Here is a 17,443-nt window from a genome sequence, read left to right as displayed (position 1 = left end):
ATCTAGACTGTCCTTGTAACTCACAATACCAAACAGACCGCTACTAGAGACAGGCCTGCAGAATCACAGCAACGTTTATTCAGGCTGGAAGACGCCTCCAAGGTCACGGACACCAAGCTCGGGCCGGTCCCCCCGGGACAGGCACCCCTCAGCCGCAGGTTGCCACCCCAGCCCCACAGTCCCACAGTCCCGCAGTGCCGCCGCCGGGGCCGCGCTCCCCGCCCCGCCCCTCCCGCTCCCCCCGCGCCGCCTCAGCCGCGCCGGGCGCCGCCCCCGGCCCCGCGCAACCCGCCGGCCCGAGCCGGGCGGGACGGGCCGTGCGCATGCCCAGCAGCACACGAGGGCGGAAGCGGCGCCCCGCACGCCTGCGCAGGAGGGGCTCCTCCAGGCGCCGCCGGACTTCAACATGGCGACCTAGGCCGGCCGCGCCAGCGTCACCGCGGGCGGGCGAGCGAGGCCGTCGCCGCCGCTGCTGCCGCTGTCGCCGTCATGTCCCGGCACAGGAACGTCCGAGGATATAACTACGACGAAGGTAGCGGTTATGGCGAGCAGGCGGTGGTGGCGGAGCTGCGGAGCCCGCCGCAGCTCTCGGTCCCTCAGCGCTCCGCCCGGACCCTGCCACCGGCCAGGCCTCCCGTCCCGGTGGCCGCGGGCAGGAGGGTGTGGCGGGCCTCGCACGGCGGTAGGGGAGGGTCTGGGGGGCTGTCAGGGGCGGTGGGAGGGGAAAAGCCGCGCCCTCATCTCTCCTCGGCGGGGGTTGGCCGGGGCTGAGGGCGAGGCCTCGCCCCACCCCGTTCTCGGCCCGTTTCCCGCCGGAGTGGGGGTGGGGGGGAGGTCGGGCACGCGTGGCTGCTCTGCTCCTGCTGCTGGGGGCTCCCGGGAGCTTCCATACGGGGCGAGCGTGGCCTTGGTACATGGTCCAAGCCACAGCTGCCTTGCCTTGAGCTGCCCAAATTTACTCTGCTTTTCAGTAGCGGCACTGACTTGAAAAATGCCTCAGTATGGTTGAATCCATCCATCTTTAGTCTTGAAAAACTTAAAAATTTGTATTCAGGGCCAAAGTCTAGCAGAGTGTTGCTGATGTTAATAGAAATGGGTTAACAGCTGTTACTTGAGGAAGAAATGTAATTCTTAAAGATGGAGTTGTGCATTTAGGGAATAACCTCTTTTTCAGGCACCTGTCTCATTTTACTTATGCTTCTTGTATGGAATGAAGGAGTTCTTCCATAAGAACTTGGCTTGTACCTGCCGTACTGCAGCTTTCTTTGTGCCTTGGCCCCATTAACTTACGCAAACTGTAAATCAGCGTATTTTTTTCCCCTGAAAGTCTTTTATTTTTGTTGGCTTGGGCTGTGGAGAAATGGACACACTTCATTTCATACTCATATTTTAAAGATCCCTTTGGTGAGAGAGCAGCACTTTAGTTGCTTCACTTAGATTATTACAAAAATGCAGAAAATGCTTCTGCTCGCCTGTGGTGTTCTGTTGAGTGAACAGACTACATGGTTTTATGTATTATAGTAGTACAAATTGGGATTTGCACTCTGGTATTGGAATTTCTTGGAAGTTGTAAATTCATGTGAGCTGTGCTGACTGTGTGTTCCCACCTTGCAGTTTCTGCTAGTGTAAATTTACCTAGTATAGGCAAAGTCCTGAACTAGATTGGGAATTCTACTGCTTGATTTTTCATCCTCTAGTGACCATTTTTCATCACAGAATGGTTGAAATGTTGATTTCAGCCGAGTCTCTGGCTTTTGAGAAGTTGAGTGTGCAATTCATAGAGTTAATTTCAGTGTTGATGCACTCATCAGACTCTCTTGTAATGAGTTTGCTGAGATACACAGTAATTTGCTGTAGCTATTAAGTTGCTTTTTGCTATTGAAAACGTGACTATGAGGTTACGTGTCAGGTCTTCACCCTCGTACCATATGTTTCTTCTGTAGTCACACAGAATCATTTATGACCCAAATGAAATAGACTTTGTGTTTTCTTATTTGTTAAATGCAATATGCTTTTTTTAAGCTGTATGTGATTCTGTAATTCCCAAATATGAATCCCATTTCTAAGCTGAATATTTACAGGTTTTTTTTAGTTTCCTTTTTTTAGAAGGAATACTTCTGAGGCCTTAGATCTTCTGGTCTTTATTTGACTATGTTCTATGTTTTCCCCCTCTCATTTCTGAGACTCTGTGATCATAACCAAATGTGATATTCCATTGGCAAGTATCTTGGCAACGCAGCTGGCATACTTCAGTAGCTTCTACTCTGTTCTCTGTAATTTATGTAATATTTAAATACTAATGTTTATGGTCAGTCCATGTTGGGGTCTGTCTTTTACAACAATAAAAAATGGAGGTTACTTGTGAAACTGCCAAGTGTAGTAGTGTCTTTAATAATAGTTTGTTACTTTTTTCATGTATTTCATTATTACTTAGTGAAAATTACACTATTTTTTAAAGATTGGCATAATACTAGGATTCGTTTTTGGAGAGAAAGGTGCATAACTTATTCTTTTTATTTCTTGGTGCTTTTTTTTTTTTTTTTTGTGAGGAAAGAATATTTTTAGCTTTAAGTAACTCTAGATACTTGCTCTCTTAAGATACTTGCTTTTTACCTGAAACAATTTTGCATATTCAGAGGGAATTGTGATTTTTTTTTTTTGCTTGCTGAACTTTATTTGAAAGGTGGATAGGTGTGAGCATAAACTAGAGAAGAAAGGTGAGAAATAGATAGGAATGGAGTAGAAATGCTGATCCTGCGTTGTTGGAGTAGAAATTGTAATCGACCTGCCTGTCTGGGGTGAAGGCTGAGAGGTCAAGCAAAAATATCAAGAGAAGTGCCATGGGTAAAGATTTGTGGAATGTAGAAAGTTAGATTTAGTCTGTGAGGGCAAAGGAGATGCTGAAGGAAGAGGTGGGAAGTATGGTAGCTTTTGAAAATTTTCAGCCTAATGAATAGAGTATTAAATGTTAAATTATATTATTTTAAGAAAATTCTGTTATTGGAACTTGGAAGGTTATTTCTCACCTAGGTAAATAAACAGAACCTAACTGTACTTCTGGAACACAGGAAATGCATTATTTCATAAAACCTTGTGCGGAACGTATTTGAATTATAATACTATTTAGAAATTGTGCAGATTAATCTTGCTGTTTTTGCTTCATAGACTTTGAAGATGATGATGTGTATGGCCAATCAGTAGAAGATGATTATTGCATTTCTCCTTCAACAGGTTAGTTCAAATAATTGTCAAGTATTGTTCATTGATGCCTGTTCTGATATTTATTTCTAAATAAAATAAATTTTAAAAGCTAGTTACACTTATGAAAGGTGCCTAGTGGCCATAATTCTGTTACGGTCAGTTATGTAGTGTTAGGCATTGGACTTTTGAAAGCCCCCTTAGACAACTGGCCACATGTTTAGCCCTACATGTATATTATCCTAGATGGTTGGAATGTACTTGTTAATGTAAAAATCTGCTCTGTGGGACTGTGTTGATAATCTTGAGACATTTGGTATCTTTTCCTATGGTTAGTAGGATCTATCTGGACTTGACAGTTGTTATTGTGTACATGGTAGCTGATGTCTTCTACGCGCTCTTGGGTAAATGTGGGACAGGGAGTCTCATTGTGGGTTGCAGTGCTGGTCCTCTCACGCAAGATCATGTGGAGCTAATCAGCCTTCTACCATTCGCAGTGTTGCAAGGAAGGTTTAAAAATAGCAATGGCTGTGTGCTCAGGTAAGGCATAATTGGAGTGGCTCAGCTCAGCTGAATTCAGCCTGGCTGTAGAACCATTAAGTTGTGTTGTCCAGTCAAGTCTCTGGCAAGGTTATCAGTTTAGGTTTCCCCAGATTTGGTGGCATTGTTTCTAGAGCTGAGTAGGCCCTGGAAATAGTACAGCTGGTGTTGATAGGAAGCTGTGCTACTGCAGGTAACTGGTTTGGATCTAATCCACTGTGACTGTGATGTAGGGTATGACCTCTGGCCATAGAAACTTGAGATAATTAGGTCTTTAAAAACTCTGGTGTTCTCCCATGCTGTTGATTTCAGTGATGAAAATGTGCAATGTGTACCTTTTGCTCAAGTGTAGAGTGATAAATGGCAAAACAAATTCCTGACTGTGCACACTAATTTTCCTAAGAACTCTTTGTGTGGAAGCTTCAATTATAAACTAATCTGATGTAGATTGTATAACAGTCTTAATAGTTGCATCAGTTAATGGCAATTGAATGTGAAGTGGTGTGTATGCATTTGGGAAACAGTTGCTAGAAGTTGCTACTTCTGGATATACACCTGCTTTCAGTATGGGTTTTAGAGCTGGAGAGAATATTTCATGGCATAAGGCAGTTTGTTTACATTATGCTTTGCACATTTCTGAGAGAGTATAATGACTGGGGCTCTTGTTCAGCAAGGAGTTTTATCTGTATATGCCTTAATGTTGCTAAATCAGAGTGAAACCACACACTTGTTTAAAGTTTTGTGTGACTATGTGTTTTTACTCATGGGCTGTTGGATTTCATTTTCTAATGAAATTCCAAGAAAGAAAGGATGTGTTCAGCTCCATTTAATTCTTATCAGTAATTTAACAGTCACATACTACAAAAGCCATGCTAATTTCATGCTAGCTTTTTAAAATTCAAACTGAAAATTGGTTGAAATTCAAATTCACAAATTATTATGTAAGGTTCTGAGGACATTAGGCCATAGGTTTGTATAGAAAATACTGTTTTTCGAACCTGCAGTATAATCTTTTTTGTAATGCTGAATTTTGCAGAATTATTGCATTCCATTGATACAAGGATATTGCCCAGCCTGTAATATCACTGTGATGGCGATTTATTTATATTCTAGCATGAGCTATTTTATGCTCTGTGCAGTCCTCAGTTAGTAGTTGTTGTTAGTAGTTGACACAGTAGTGTCTCACCACCCCCTTGAAACCACTGCAACAGTTCAGCATCCTAACTTATTTTATCTTTAGTTATGTTTTGCTTTTGAAGGAGAAAAAAAATTGACTTCTTTTTTAATACTTTGTTTTTTACCTAATGCAGCAGCTCAATTTATTTACTCCAGACGAGACAAACCAGCCACATTTGGTGAGCCATTAGAAGAAGAATATGGCTGTGAAGGTACTGATGCTGCTGCTGATTGTTTTACACCCACTCATCAGTTGACTGAAGTTGATAGAGGTAATTATGGAAAGCAACTATCAGAATAATCTCTTACATGAATTAAAGATTTACTAGAATAGTCTTAAATTAATGTTTCTTACTTGACTGACATTGCTCACAATTTTGGAATCTTGTTATAAAACAGTACCCTTCAGTGGTCATTCTTCAAGTTCACAACTACCTTTTGTATACTACTTGTAACTTGGTTGGATACATTGAAATGTGTTCTTAGTTTCTTACTAGAAATAATGAGATTTTATGTGAAGTGGAGACATTAGAACAGTTGTACTGACAGCTCAAATCTTGACTCTTGAATATTATGAATTGAGTATTAGTATTAAAATGATTTCTTTTTGTTTTGCATTCCAAATTATAGCAATTAGCAATATTTAAGAAGTTTTCAAATTCTCTAATTTCCTTGAAAGTGTAGCAAATATTCTGTACAATCTTTTCTTACCCTTACCTTTTGAGTTTGTAAGACTTTTGTTTCCATTCAGTCTTGCAACCATGAACTCCATGTTACAAGCTGAGTTCTGAGCAGAGTGGTTGGGGAAAAATACTTGCTTTTGTTTTTTAAACTTGATGCCTAATTTCTTGATTTATGAAAAATATTCACAAGTCTCTTTCCTAAGTATTAATAGCTAATGTAGTTTTTAATGTTTTGGAAATAATCAGGGTTGTTTTAAAAATGTTGAAAAGATCAGACTAAAGTGTGTTGAAATTTGGTACTTAAAGTTGCAGAAAACTCAACAGTGAGTTAGAAAGAATTTTGATTCCATGTCAAGTAAATTGGTAGAAGTTAAGCTAATGCTTAGAGATATGATTAAATATTATATGCTGGGGAATAATATACATGTTTCTTACATCAGGAAATAAAGCTGTGGAGGGCAATTTGAAAGAATGAGCCAGTATAATGGTACAGGTGATCTAGACGATGCAGTCTTCTGGCTTTGCAGAATTCTTTTGACAGACTCAATCAGTTAAGACCTGGTATTGGAGCTGGAAGGAAAGTAACATTTTGGACTAAAAAAAGAGGGAAAAGAAACCTCAAAATACCCACTTCTACTGTGAAAACAGCAGTGGTCTCGCAAGACCTTTTATGTTTCATACAGTATGTAGTGTTGGCCATTAATACAAAATTATTGATGTAGCCAGTGTGGCTGTGAAGAGTTTCACAAGGTTGTTCTTGTTGAGTATTATATGGTAAAATGACAATCAGCACATTCTGTAGGGCTCTGCCTGCTCTTGTTTTGTAGGGCGAATGTCTGAGGAACATTCACTTGCTATTTGAATTACAGGTAAAGGGTGCTAACCTCATGGAGGTAGGAGCTCTGTAGTGTTGAATTCCCAAACTTCTTTAAACATCTTCCAGGAAGTGTTAAAATACAAGTATGTAACTGTCTTCTTGTTCATCAGTTCCTGTTTTCTAAAATCTGAACTGGCAAAGCTGGAATTTTTAGGAAGATTTTATTCTGCTCTTTAGTGTTTGTATGGCTTCCAGTGAGTGGCAACCTGGTGAATTTTCAGTTTCTTGTTGTGCAGCAAGTATCTTAGTAAAGGCTTATAGTAGTTGCAAAAATATGCTCCACAGAAAATTTATTTTATCAGCCAAGAAATATATTGCAGTTTTAGAAATGGTAAAAATTACAAGTAGTTTCAAACCTGGCGTGTTGATCCAGGTTTTCAGTTTTTAAGGCCTGATGACCCTGAAAATGCTGTTATACTTTCAGTGTTAATTGTAGCATCTGTAAACACTTAGAATGTGCTGTTCAATGGGATTCTACGTTGACTTACTCTATTGCTTTGGATAATTTTAAGTGATTGTATTTCTTCTCTGCAGAGAAGATAGTTATTTTACAACATCAACATATTTCAGTACTGGGACTTTCTAAATGAATAAATAGTCAGTAATATGTTCTTTATTGCAACATCTGAAGTAGGTTAAATATTCTGCAGAATGTGGGACCAAAGTCTGTCAGGGCAGTAAATGAGATTGAAATTAATTTCTAGAGGTTTTAACCCTTATTGTAATGTTTTGTCCTTCTGTTTGCTAATCAGAGGTGTGGTGCTAGTGGTTAGGCCATTGGAGGCATATTTTTGGGCAGCTTATAACAGTAATGTGTTTCTTTCAGCCCGTCTTAATTCATGCCTTGATCAAATGAGAGAAGTTTTGGCAGAGTCCATACCAGAACAAGCAATGGTGCAAGCAGTACTGGATACTAAATTTGATGTACAGAAGGCTTTGGATCTTGTGCTTTCGCAAGGCAGTAAGCAAAATGAGAAGACCAAGAATAAGGATGCTGTGATTTTAGCAAAGACTACAAAAGGTATACTTATATTTAATTGCTTACATTCAAGGTGATTAATTTCATTTCTATCTATGGTTTAATTTCGGCTTTACAAACTGTAAAGACGCTTATTGCAATAGTCATTTCTAGGAAAATGAAAGAAGACTGACTAACTATATGTGTGTTCTAAAACATTTCAAGGAAAGAGCTTTTCTTGAGGAGAAGTCAAAGTAACACCTCTGTGTCAGTTTAAATTCAAGCTGTGACCATCTGCAGTTCATGATAGATTTCTGATTTATAATATATGACTTAACTGAATTAATGCATGCCCTTAAATTTGGAAAGCCTCTTTAAATTATTAGTGCTTCTGTTATTTATTTGGTAAACTGACATCTCCCATTCCTAGTATTTCCCTTTTTGGCTAGTGTCTATACAGTAGCTTTCTTATTCTGATTTGTACTTAAATATTTGCAGTTTTTACTGGCATTTTCTGCTGATTCTTAAAGTTCTTTATGTATTTCATAAAAAATAGATACCTGTGATTTACATGTAGAACATTCCTTACCTTTGGATGACACTTAGTAATTAAATGCCTTTTCATGTTTCTTGATTTTTTTTTTTTGTTGCTGCTGTCAACTTTTAAAAAATGGGATCTTTCATTGTGACTGAACTTCCATCTGAAAATTATTGGCTATTGTAAGGTAAGGAGACTTACATTGTTATCCAGAAATGTGTGTTGATACAGACAGTTTCTCTTGTGCAGTAGACAATTTTGCTGACAACACCAACAAACCTGGGTTTGGAAACTTGACAGCCAAAAGTGATTCAGCTCTTTATTCTTTAACTACAAATTTTGAAAAATCCAATATACCTTCATGTGAAAGGAAAGGATTGAGTTCCTCTTCACTGGTTCTGTCATCTGCGTTCAGTGATGATTTGTGTAAAGGATCATTTTGTACACCTGTGAATAAACAAGCAGAGAAGCAACTACCAGAAAGTGCTAATGCAGTAAGTTTGGTTCCTGGCAGTCAAGATGTTTACTCTAGCATAGGAAGTAACCCACTGGAGTGCAGGGAAGCACAGGACTTGAAATCCTTGCTGATGCAGAATGTGGTTTGTGATTCTCCGAGTCCTAAACACAGCATTCCTCTTTTTTCCCCAAAAACTTCTGATTGTAATAGAAATGCAAATTTTTGTAGTCCTTCATGTTTAGCAAGTGCTTTAGGAAACTCGGCTCTTGATAATGAAATCAGTCATACTATACATAAAAAGAATGAACTTCTTGAAAATTTTTCTTCACTTGCACAAAGTAGAAAGCAAGAAAGCCTCTCTTCAGACATGGCTGCTTTGCCAGTGTTAAGATCGGGAAGTACGTCATTGGCTGACTTGCTTCAGGAGCACCAGGAAAGCAGTGCTAGCCACTGTTACTCTTTGGCTGATCTTTACACCCAGTCAGCAGCAGGTCTCGCTGATAGGAAGTTGGGAAGCTCATCATTATCACAGCTAGTAAGTCAACCCCAAACTTCAGGTGGGATGCCAGAGCTAACAGGATCTTTGTCTTCTCTAGCCCTTTCTGAAGTTTGTCCAGTAAAGGAGGTTGAGAATTTATCACTCTCAGATTTAATAGCAGAGACTATTGAAATAGACAAAACTCAGCAGAGGACGGACTTGCCCATGCACAATGTAATTGAATTGAGGCCCTCCCAAGGAACCAACATTGATTTAAGTGTCCTTGTAAAAAGTGCAGATGTATCTGCAGAGAAAAGTGTGGTAGGACAGTCAAATATCTTAAGTCCTGAAATGAAAATTGTAAAAGAAAAACAAGGCAAATGTTCTGGTTTTGCCAAAACAAACAGAAAACTCAGAAAAGGGCATGGTTTTAAAAGGCAGGACTTGTCCCTTTCATGGATAAAGGCTCTGCGTGCAAGACCTTCAGCTTTTGCTTTAACCTTGTGCCTCCATTATCCCCCAAAAGGGTATAAGCGGCGCACAGTTGGGATACACAAAACTTTCCTATACAGTAGACAAGTACAAGATATAAAACCCAAGGAAACTGGTCCTACAATAGCCATAACACCATTTGACTTCAAATCAGCATCTCCTGATGATATTGTGAAAGCTAACCAAAGAAAAGGTTTTACAAGACAGTAATGAGAAAAAAAAAAGGCATCAGTGTTGATATTGAATTGTATTTAAAAAATTAATATAGGACCTACTTATGATCCAGAATTGATTTTTTTATTATTTCTTAAATTGGCATATTACAATTCTTGCTGATAGGTAGAAATTTGTATGTGACCTTTTAAAGTGTTGCACTGAATATCCTAATTTTTGCATAATTTTCAGTGACAGTTTAACATTTTTAACTTTTGGAAAGTCTTGAAATCCACTATACAGATACTGCATGTACAAAATTCTGTAAACACCATTAGACTTCTTGAATTATTGCTTTAGGTGTTGAAGATACAGTTCATTGTGAAGAACAGTGAATTATTATTTTGTAAAGTAATTTACTTTCGCTATATGGTGTATAGTTTGGGAAGCAGGAGCCTCAGTTTATATTACAACTGTTTTATTAAATGTTCTTAAGGTTAGATTTTCTGATAAAGGTATGTTATTAAACTGCCAGTCTTGTAATGGATGTTTCCAGTCAATGTCATTATTCTATCTTTATACTGATCACACTATTACAACAGAAATGCCTTTAGTTTTTAAAAGCCTCAAGGACCTCAGGTTTTGACAGTTCTGGTTGTGGTAGTACATGTGTAGTTTTTGACAGGACCAAATTTGTAGGGAGCAAGCAATTAAATTGCTGTTGTGCCCCACGACTCCAGTTAGCTATCAAAATGTGATATCCAGCATTTTAAACCAGCAATTTTATATGTCTGTACATGCTGCATGTATTTAATAAGAAGTTTCCGTAGGATTCTATTGTTTATTCTCAAGCTTTTCAGAGAAGTGCTGAAGTTTCAGTACTTTCAACTATAGCATGAGAGTCTTTGCTCAATGGAGAAAAAAAAAAATAAGGCAAAGCCTAAGTGCTGTTTGTGTCTGTCTGCCTCTTGTGTTTTTTGATGAAAACTTCCTTCTGAAATGGAAATGCATTCTCTTCTGCTGAGAATGCAGAATCTCATTTTATCTTTTGAATAAATGAAATCTTTAGATTAAAGATCCAAATCAGAACATTCTGGATTTATTATGGTGCCCTGTTATTCAAAGTAGTAGTTGCATGTATGTTCTAACTTTCCTTTTAGTACACATTATGACCTCGAATATATTTCCAGTTCATTGCCAGTATTTTAGATTCAGAACAGCAATAAGTTCAATAGAGATACTGCTGCAACTAGAAAAATGTGTGTTCATAAACTTATGCTATACTTGGCAGGTAGTATGAAATAGTAGATACGACTTTCATCTAGTTTTAATCCAATTTTTTGAAGCATATTAGATAAAAAAAAAAGACAAAACCTTCAGGTTTATTCCTGACTTTAGATTGCACTACAATTTTGTTTCTAAATAAAATAAAACAAAACAAAACGTGTTCCAGTTCTCTCAGGTACAAATTTAATGGTCTGTATATTTTGCTTGTCTAGTTGATGCATCTGTCACTTAGTACTAAGAGCAGTGTGAACTTTGACCTTGTGAATGAAATTGATGTTTCTTACCCGAATTAATAAAAGTTTTATATAATGACAGTGCTGCAGTGTTTATGTTCTAGTTGATTTGTTAATCTATCCTAACCTAGTTGGAGTTCCTTTAGAGGATTAAATAATACAATCCAGTGTATATACTATGATTTGATAAGTTCATTAGCAGGAGCATAGCTGATCTCCTGAGAAGACTTTCTATAAAAGTCTGGTGGATACTGATTGTTTTATTGATTAGTCATAATAGCAAATCCTACTATGTCAAAAATACAAAATGCTTTTCAGTGATCTTTTTCTCTGCAGTTAATCCAAGCTTTAACTTCCCCCTGCTTAAAAATCCAAGTCTGTTTTTCTTACTGACCAAAGGGTCCTGTTAGCAAAGTTTGTAATTAAAGCTCACTTTTCCCGAAATTGTGTGTATTTTTCTAGTAGAGAAATTCTAATTTTTCAACATCAAATATGAGTGCAAAGTTCGGCATTGTCATGCCTGTTATATTTGTAGGTAGTTTTGCTTTCCTGTGTTTCAGATACTCCAGAAGACTTCATTAATGTCAGTAATTAGAGATTTCTAATACATGTGGGTCTTTTAAAATGGAATACATTTGCTTTACCATGTAAATATTATTTTCTCTGACTTCTCTTTTGTTCTGGTCTGTTTTCTCATTTCCCTGGCTGCCCTTATTTGCATAAAACTCCTTAGCATTTGTTATAATTTTAGACATGAACTGGACATACAACTAAATATAGGTCCTGTGGATACCATTGGAACAAGTAGTAGGGGGCAATGTGTAGAGCCTCAGTTTTGGCATAGTTTTAGTGCTGATTAGAGCTTGAACAAGTGACTGAAGCCAAAGAGCATCTGCATTTTATGTTTATCGTGGATCTTACTGTGGGACTGTTACCTTAGTAAACAACTTTGGATATTGTTAGGCAGCTAGATTTTCATATATAATTACTTTCTCATTAGCATTTGACTCTGGTATTAGTGGTCATGAAGGAGCAGTATATGCTGCTCAGTGTGTAAACAGTAGAGGAGGGGTTTTTCCTCAGTTTACAATCCTGACTTCTGAAGTGAGCCTTGAATTAATACAGACCTGCAGGCTGAACATTGGAGAAGGTACCTAAGTGGTGGATTAACCTGAATTCCAATTAATTTTCAGCAGAGATTTATTTTCATGCCTAGACAATTTTATAGTTTTGTTTTTCTAAACAAAAAGTATTGTGACACTATATTTGCTTTTAAAATTAAACTGGTATTTTAATAATTTCCTGAATTATTCCTTTAATTATTTACTGAGAATGAGATATATGGTATCAAGGACAGGTTTAATTGTGTTAGAGTACTGCATGATATGGTATGTGGCATTTTTGTGTAACAACTGTGTTTGGCCTTTTGCACTGAAGGATTTGTGCCTAATGAAAGTTAGAATTCTAGTGAACTAAATCTGCCTGTTTTATGTTTGACATGGTTAGCTTATTTTCTTAATTTATGTATATAATTCCTATAATTACACCCCCCCCCCCCCCCATTTTGCAGCTACTGTCTATCTTTGGCTAATATGGTTTAATTGTGTTACTTGGTTTGGAATTCACATATTAACATTGCAAAATACTTGTCTGTTTTTGCATATAAACAGAAAAAGATAATATTAAATTGCATAGACGTACTACTACTGCGTACTCCTAAGGCATTTAGTACATCAAATCTATTTTGTGCATAATTTTTAAATGTCTGCTGATTATTTTTAATACAAAATTGACTTCTGGATGTTGCTTCATATATGTAAATAAAATGTATATTATTAAAGGACTGAGTTAATTACAATTTCTTGTTAACTTACCTGATTGAAATAGAGTTGAATGTTCTGCAATGTTTATATCTATTGTGGAAACAGACTCCAGTTCTTGTCCAGGTTGACATGGGCATTCTTTGCACAGAGGATTCCTTTGGAGGAAATAAGGCAAAATTTTTGGACAGTTCTCAAGATCTTAAGTTTCATATGCAGCAAACTGCTTGAATTTCTAAAACTGTTGCACAATACTATTTCAAAATGTTATTTCTAAGAGACTAATTGGTGCAGGGAGGTAGTCTTTGCAGTCTTGTGTTTTGCCCAATTTCCTTACTGTGCCATTCAAAAACATTTTTCTGTAATCAGCAATTTCTAAGAATCTGCGCTTATGCAAACTAGTACTGCAAAAACCAATATCTGAGCGAAAGATTTGTCTGAAGATAGGATATGTCTTGTATTTTTATGAAGCATACATACTTAATTGCAGTGCCATTATACAAGGGCAGTAGTTCATACATGAGCTAGGGTTATACAGACACTCACATCAGACAATCATGTCTTTTTCAAATCTAAAGTAGTTGACTTCTCAAATTTTAAAAATTATTTTGTATTAATTTTGATTATGGATCAATATCTCAAGCAAATATTTAATCCCATTGTAATTCATGTAGTAAACTTCCTAAAGTGCTGAAAGGGGATGCTTCTCTGTTTTTTAGATTGTTGTTGGTTGTTTTTTTTTTTTAATATAATTGAATTTTTATGATTATCTTTTTTGTTTGTTTTGTTTTGTTGACATGTAGACAGCTGATAAACTTAGATTTTATGTTCAATTTACTGCTGCCAGGCTTCTAATCAGATTATAGGAATTTACATTAGTCCAAGTTACCTCTCTGCACTGGAGAACAATATGAGGAAACAAAACAAAAAGCCAATAGTGATTTATTTATTTATATAATCACACTCTTTGTCTTCCCAAATTGCTATCTCATTGCAGTTCAATGGGAGCACGTCTGTATTTTAGTATTGCTGTATTATGCATCAGTTGCTCCTTTGTGTGATCTATTCAAGTACACCATATTACCAAAAAGCAAAAGCTAATTGCAGTTTGTGATTTTAGGTGATTCTTGGGATGAGCAATCTGTATGAAGCTGCTCATCAGCTTCTAGTTGTCATCATGGAAGTATTCTTTATCTGGTTTGTGGATTTCTTACATTGCATGCTTAAAAATGGCCCATTAGAAACAATTGTCAGTGACTTCTGAGGTATGTCAGTAGTTCATTGCTCAAATGATTGATTAGTATGCTTAGTATTGGTAGGATTCCTTTAGAAAATAACCCATTGCCCTATAAGTTTCTGGAAATAAGACCAGAAGATGACTAGAACCTGTAAAATGGTTGTAGTCTGTAGAGATTAAAATTGTATTTGAAAGAGAATCTTTGAACCATTTCTTAAGAATTAGACCTAGGAAAACACAGTGAAAATTATTTTACTCTTTTTATGATGAGATTATGGAGATTTTAGAGGAGAGTTGCTTGTGAAGTATTTACTCATCATCACTGAAGTCCCAAATGACTGGAAGCTGGTGAGCATTGTCCTACTTTTCAAGATGGGCATTAAGGAAGACTCCAGAAACTACAGGCCTGTCAGTCTCACTTCAGTGTCTGATAAAGTTATGGAAAAGATTTTTCTGGGAGGTATTGAAAAATATCTGAAACACAACACAGTTGGTGGTCACAGCCACTATGGCTTCATGATTTTTGTTTTATTACAAGGTAACTCATCTAGTTGGGCAAGGGAATCCAGTTGATGTAATCTTTTTGGATTTTCATAAAGCTTTAGATGCTGTCTCTCACAGGATTCTTCTGGACAAAATGTCCAGCATGCAGCTGGATAAACACATTGTGAAATGGATGGAGCAGCTGGCTCATGGATCAGGCGCAAAGGTTTATAGTGAGTGAGGTGGCATCAGACATCTCTAGTGAGACTCCATCCTTGGCCCTGTGCTTTTCAACATCTTCATAAATGACTTGGACGAAGGACTAGAAGGGATAATGAGCAAATTCACAGATAATGGAAAACTGGGAGGAGCTGCTGACTCCCTTGAGGGGAGGGAGGCCCTGCAGAGGGACCTCAATAAATTGGAGAATTGGGCAGTCACCAACCCAGTGAAGGTCAACAAGGGCAACTACCAGATTCTACACCTGGGGTGAGACAACCCTGGAAGTACATACAGACTGGGGAATGAGAGGCTGGAGAGTGGTGCCATGTAAAGGGTCCTGAGGGCCCTGGTCAGTGGCAAGTTGAACATGGGTCAGCAGAGCCCTGGCAGCCAGGAGAGCCAAGCATGTCCTGGGGGGCATCAGGCACAGCATGGCCAGCCAGGCAAGGGAGGGGATTGTCCCACTCTGCTCTGCTCTGCACTGGGACAGGCTCACCTCCAGTGCTGGGGGCAGTTTTAGGTGCCACAACATAACAACATTCAACTACTGGAGAGCATGCAAAGGAGGGCCATGAGGATGGTGAAAGGGCCAGGAGGGGAAGCTGTATGAGGAGCAGCTGAGGTCACTTGGTCTGTTCAGCATGGAGGAGACTGAGGGGAGATCTTATTGCAGTCGTGAGGGGAAGAGGAGGGGCAGACACTGATCTCTGTGGTGATCAGTGACAGGACCAAGTGAATGGCTTGAAGTTGCATCAAGGGAGGTTTAAGTTGGATATAAGAAAAAGATTCTTTACCCAGAGGGTGGCTGGTGAGGGTACCCAGGGAAGTGGTCACATCACCAGCCTGACAGAGTTCAGGAGGTGTTTGGACAATGCTCTCGGGCACATGGTGTGACTCTTAGTGTTGGTGCTGTGCAGGGGCAGGAGCTGGATTTGGTCCCTGTGGCTCCCCCCTCCAACTCAGAATATACTCTAATTTTGTGATTTTGTCTATATGTGGAGGTAATAGCTGATGAAGATGGATATTATTTTGATATTTTGAGTCTTTTTATCCATAACATGAAAGAATGAAAGCTTAATAAAGATTTCTCTTTTTTGACTGGTGGTGTATGTTCTTGACACGTGTAGCATTTCTCAGGTGTCCTTTGTTCTGGTATTAGTGATATTCAGAGATTGCAATTTGAAGCACATTCTTGTAGTAAGTTGTTTTCAAGTATAGTCAAGACAAGCAAATATTTTTGTTTCAGGAAATGTAGCTGGTATTCACAGGTTCTCTGGAAAATCTTTCTTAAAATTCAAACTTCTAGAAAGTATTTATGTAAAAATGGTACCCTCAGTGAAAAGCATCTGCATTTTCATTTAATTTCTGCATCTTATTTTTCTGTCTAAACTACATTTTCATTTCTTTTTGCTTGCGTTAGTGTTACAGAACAAACAGATACTGGTGATTGAGCAAGGTTCTATTCCATTTTAGGCACCATTAACGGAATTGTTAACCACTTTATGACACTAAGATTTTTGATTTTAGTGATGCTTGGTCAAGAAAGAAGTCAGATGTCTGTAAATGTGCAGTCCTTGCAGGAAATAAAAAGCACTGCAAACTGAGTCTGGTTTGGTTGTTGTTGGGGCAGCAAGGAATCTAGAGTTGAGCTGTCTTTGTGGTGGTACTGGCTATTTTGTTTTATGGTAGTTTCTCAAGAATAGCACCAAGAACAGGTCTATTTTTATAAATATTTAATAAGAAACAAACTTCACAATAGAGAGTCGAAGTTGAAAGTAAGGCACAGGAAGCTGAAAAGCCTTACTCATGACATGCCAGATAATTTAGGAATAGAGCATGTGTCTCACATTTAAATCTAGGTTTGTAGATATTGGGCTTTACTGCTTCCTTTTTCTTATAGATAAGCAGTTAATAGATGTTAATGGAAAAACAGGTATTTCTTCACTGACATGTATCTTTGGTTTATGCTTTTTATTAATTCTGCATTTATTCAGGATTTTGACATAACTGGTAATACAGTATGGGCAGTTTCGAGAAAAGAATAAATAAAATTTGTAGGTGCTTGCCTTGCATTTTGTTTTCATTTTCTGATTTTTGTTTTTTTTTGCCTCTCCTGTATAAGTGTCTTCCTTTATTTTTGCTTTACACCAGTAGCAGTTAAAAATGATAAAAATCATATAAACATCACCACAATGTAACTTGATATAATTAGCTATTCGGTTTTACTCAGCTGAATGCAGCAAACTTTGGTTTTTGTTCAGAATGATATGTGTTTCTCTTTCCATGGACAAATACTTCCTTGTTTTCTGTCTTTTTGTTGCCGATGGTCATTGTGGTAGTGGTTACTTCTTAGTGCAGAATATGAGAATGCAGATTATTGTACTTTGACAGATAACTTTTATCGCTTCTGGTTGTGGTTAATGGACAAATGAAGTTGGGAGCCTTCAATGACCAAAACAACCCAAGCAAAACCAGACAAACTGATACTTCTGGATTTTATTTATAGGGAAAATTCCAAAGAAGACCAAACTTTCTGAAGTTTAAAGGTGACGTACAATATATTTTTATTAGTTTTAGATTTCCTCAGGTTTTACTGCCATTTATCATACCA

At 38.0% G+C, this 17,443-nt stretch overlaps 1 protein-coding gene across 3 annotated transcripts in view; it reads left to right on the top strand.

Annotated features, from left to right (window-relative positions):
* The first annotated feature begins 341 nt into the window (after positions 1 to 341).
* Positions 342 to 17,443, top strand: part of HBS1L (HBS1 like translational GTPase) — a 59,012-nt gene continuing 41,910 nt past the window's right edge. Inside the window, exons 1-6 of one of the 3 annotated variants that reach the window (XM_030267972.4) lie at positions 353 to 532; positions 3,166 to 3,231; positions 5,049 to 5,186; positions 7,301 to 7,495; positions 8,163 to 8,308; positions 16,732 to 16,765. In XM_030267972.4, the coding sequence (XP_030123832.4) occupies positions 490 to 532; positions 3,166 to 3,231; positions 5,049 to 5,186; positions 7,301 to 7,495; positions 8,163 to 8,308; positions 16,732 to 16,765 (622 nt within the window). In that variant the 5' untranslated portion in view covers positions 353 to 489. Of the gene's footprint in view, positions 533 to 3,165; positions 3,232 to 5,048; positions 5,187 to 7,300; positions 7,496 to 8,162; positions 11,152 to 16,731; positions 16,766 to 17,443 lie in introns of those variants that run through there. The other 2 variants (XM_072926917.1, XM_030267970.4) reach the window with 2 other exon arrangements.

The sequence above is a fragment of the Taeniopygia guttata genome, chromosome 3, assembly GCF_048771995.1.
Source record: "Taeniopygia guttata chromosome 3, bTaeGut7.mat, whole genome shotgun sequence".
NCBI lineage: Eukaryota > Metazoa > Chordata > Aves > Passeriformes > Estrildidae > Taeniopygia > Taeniopygia guttata.
Note: the sequence above shows the minus strand (reverse complement) of the source record. Positions and strands in the feature narration are given on the sequence as shown.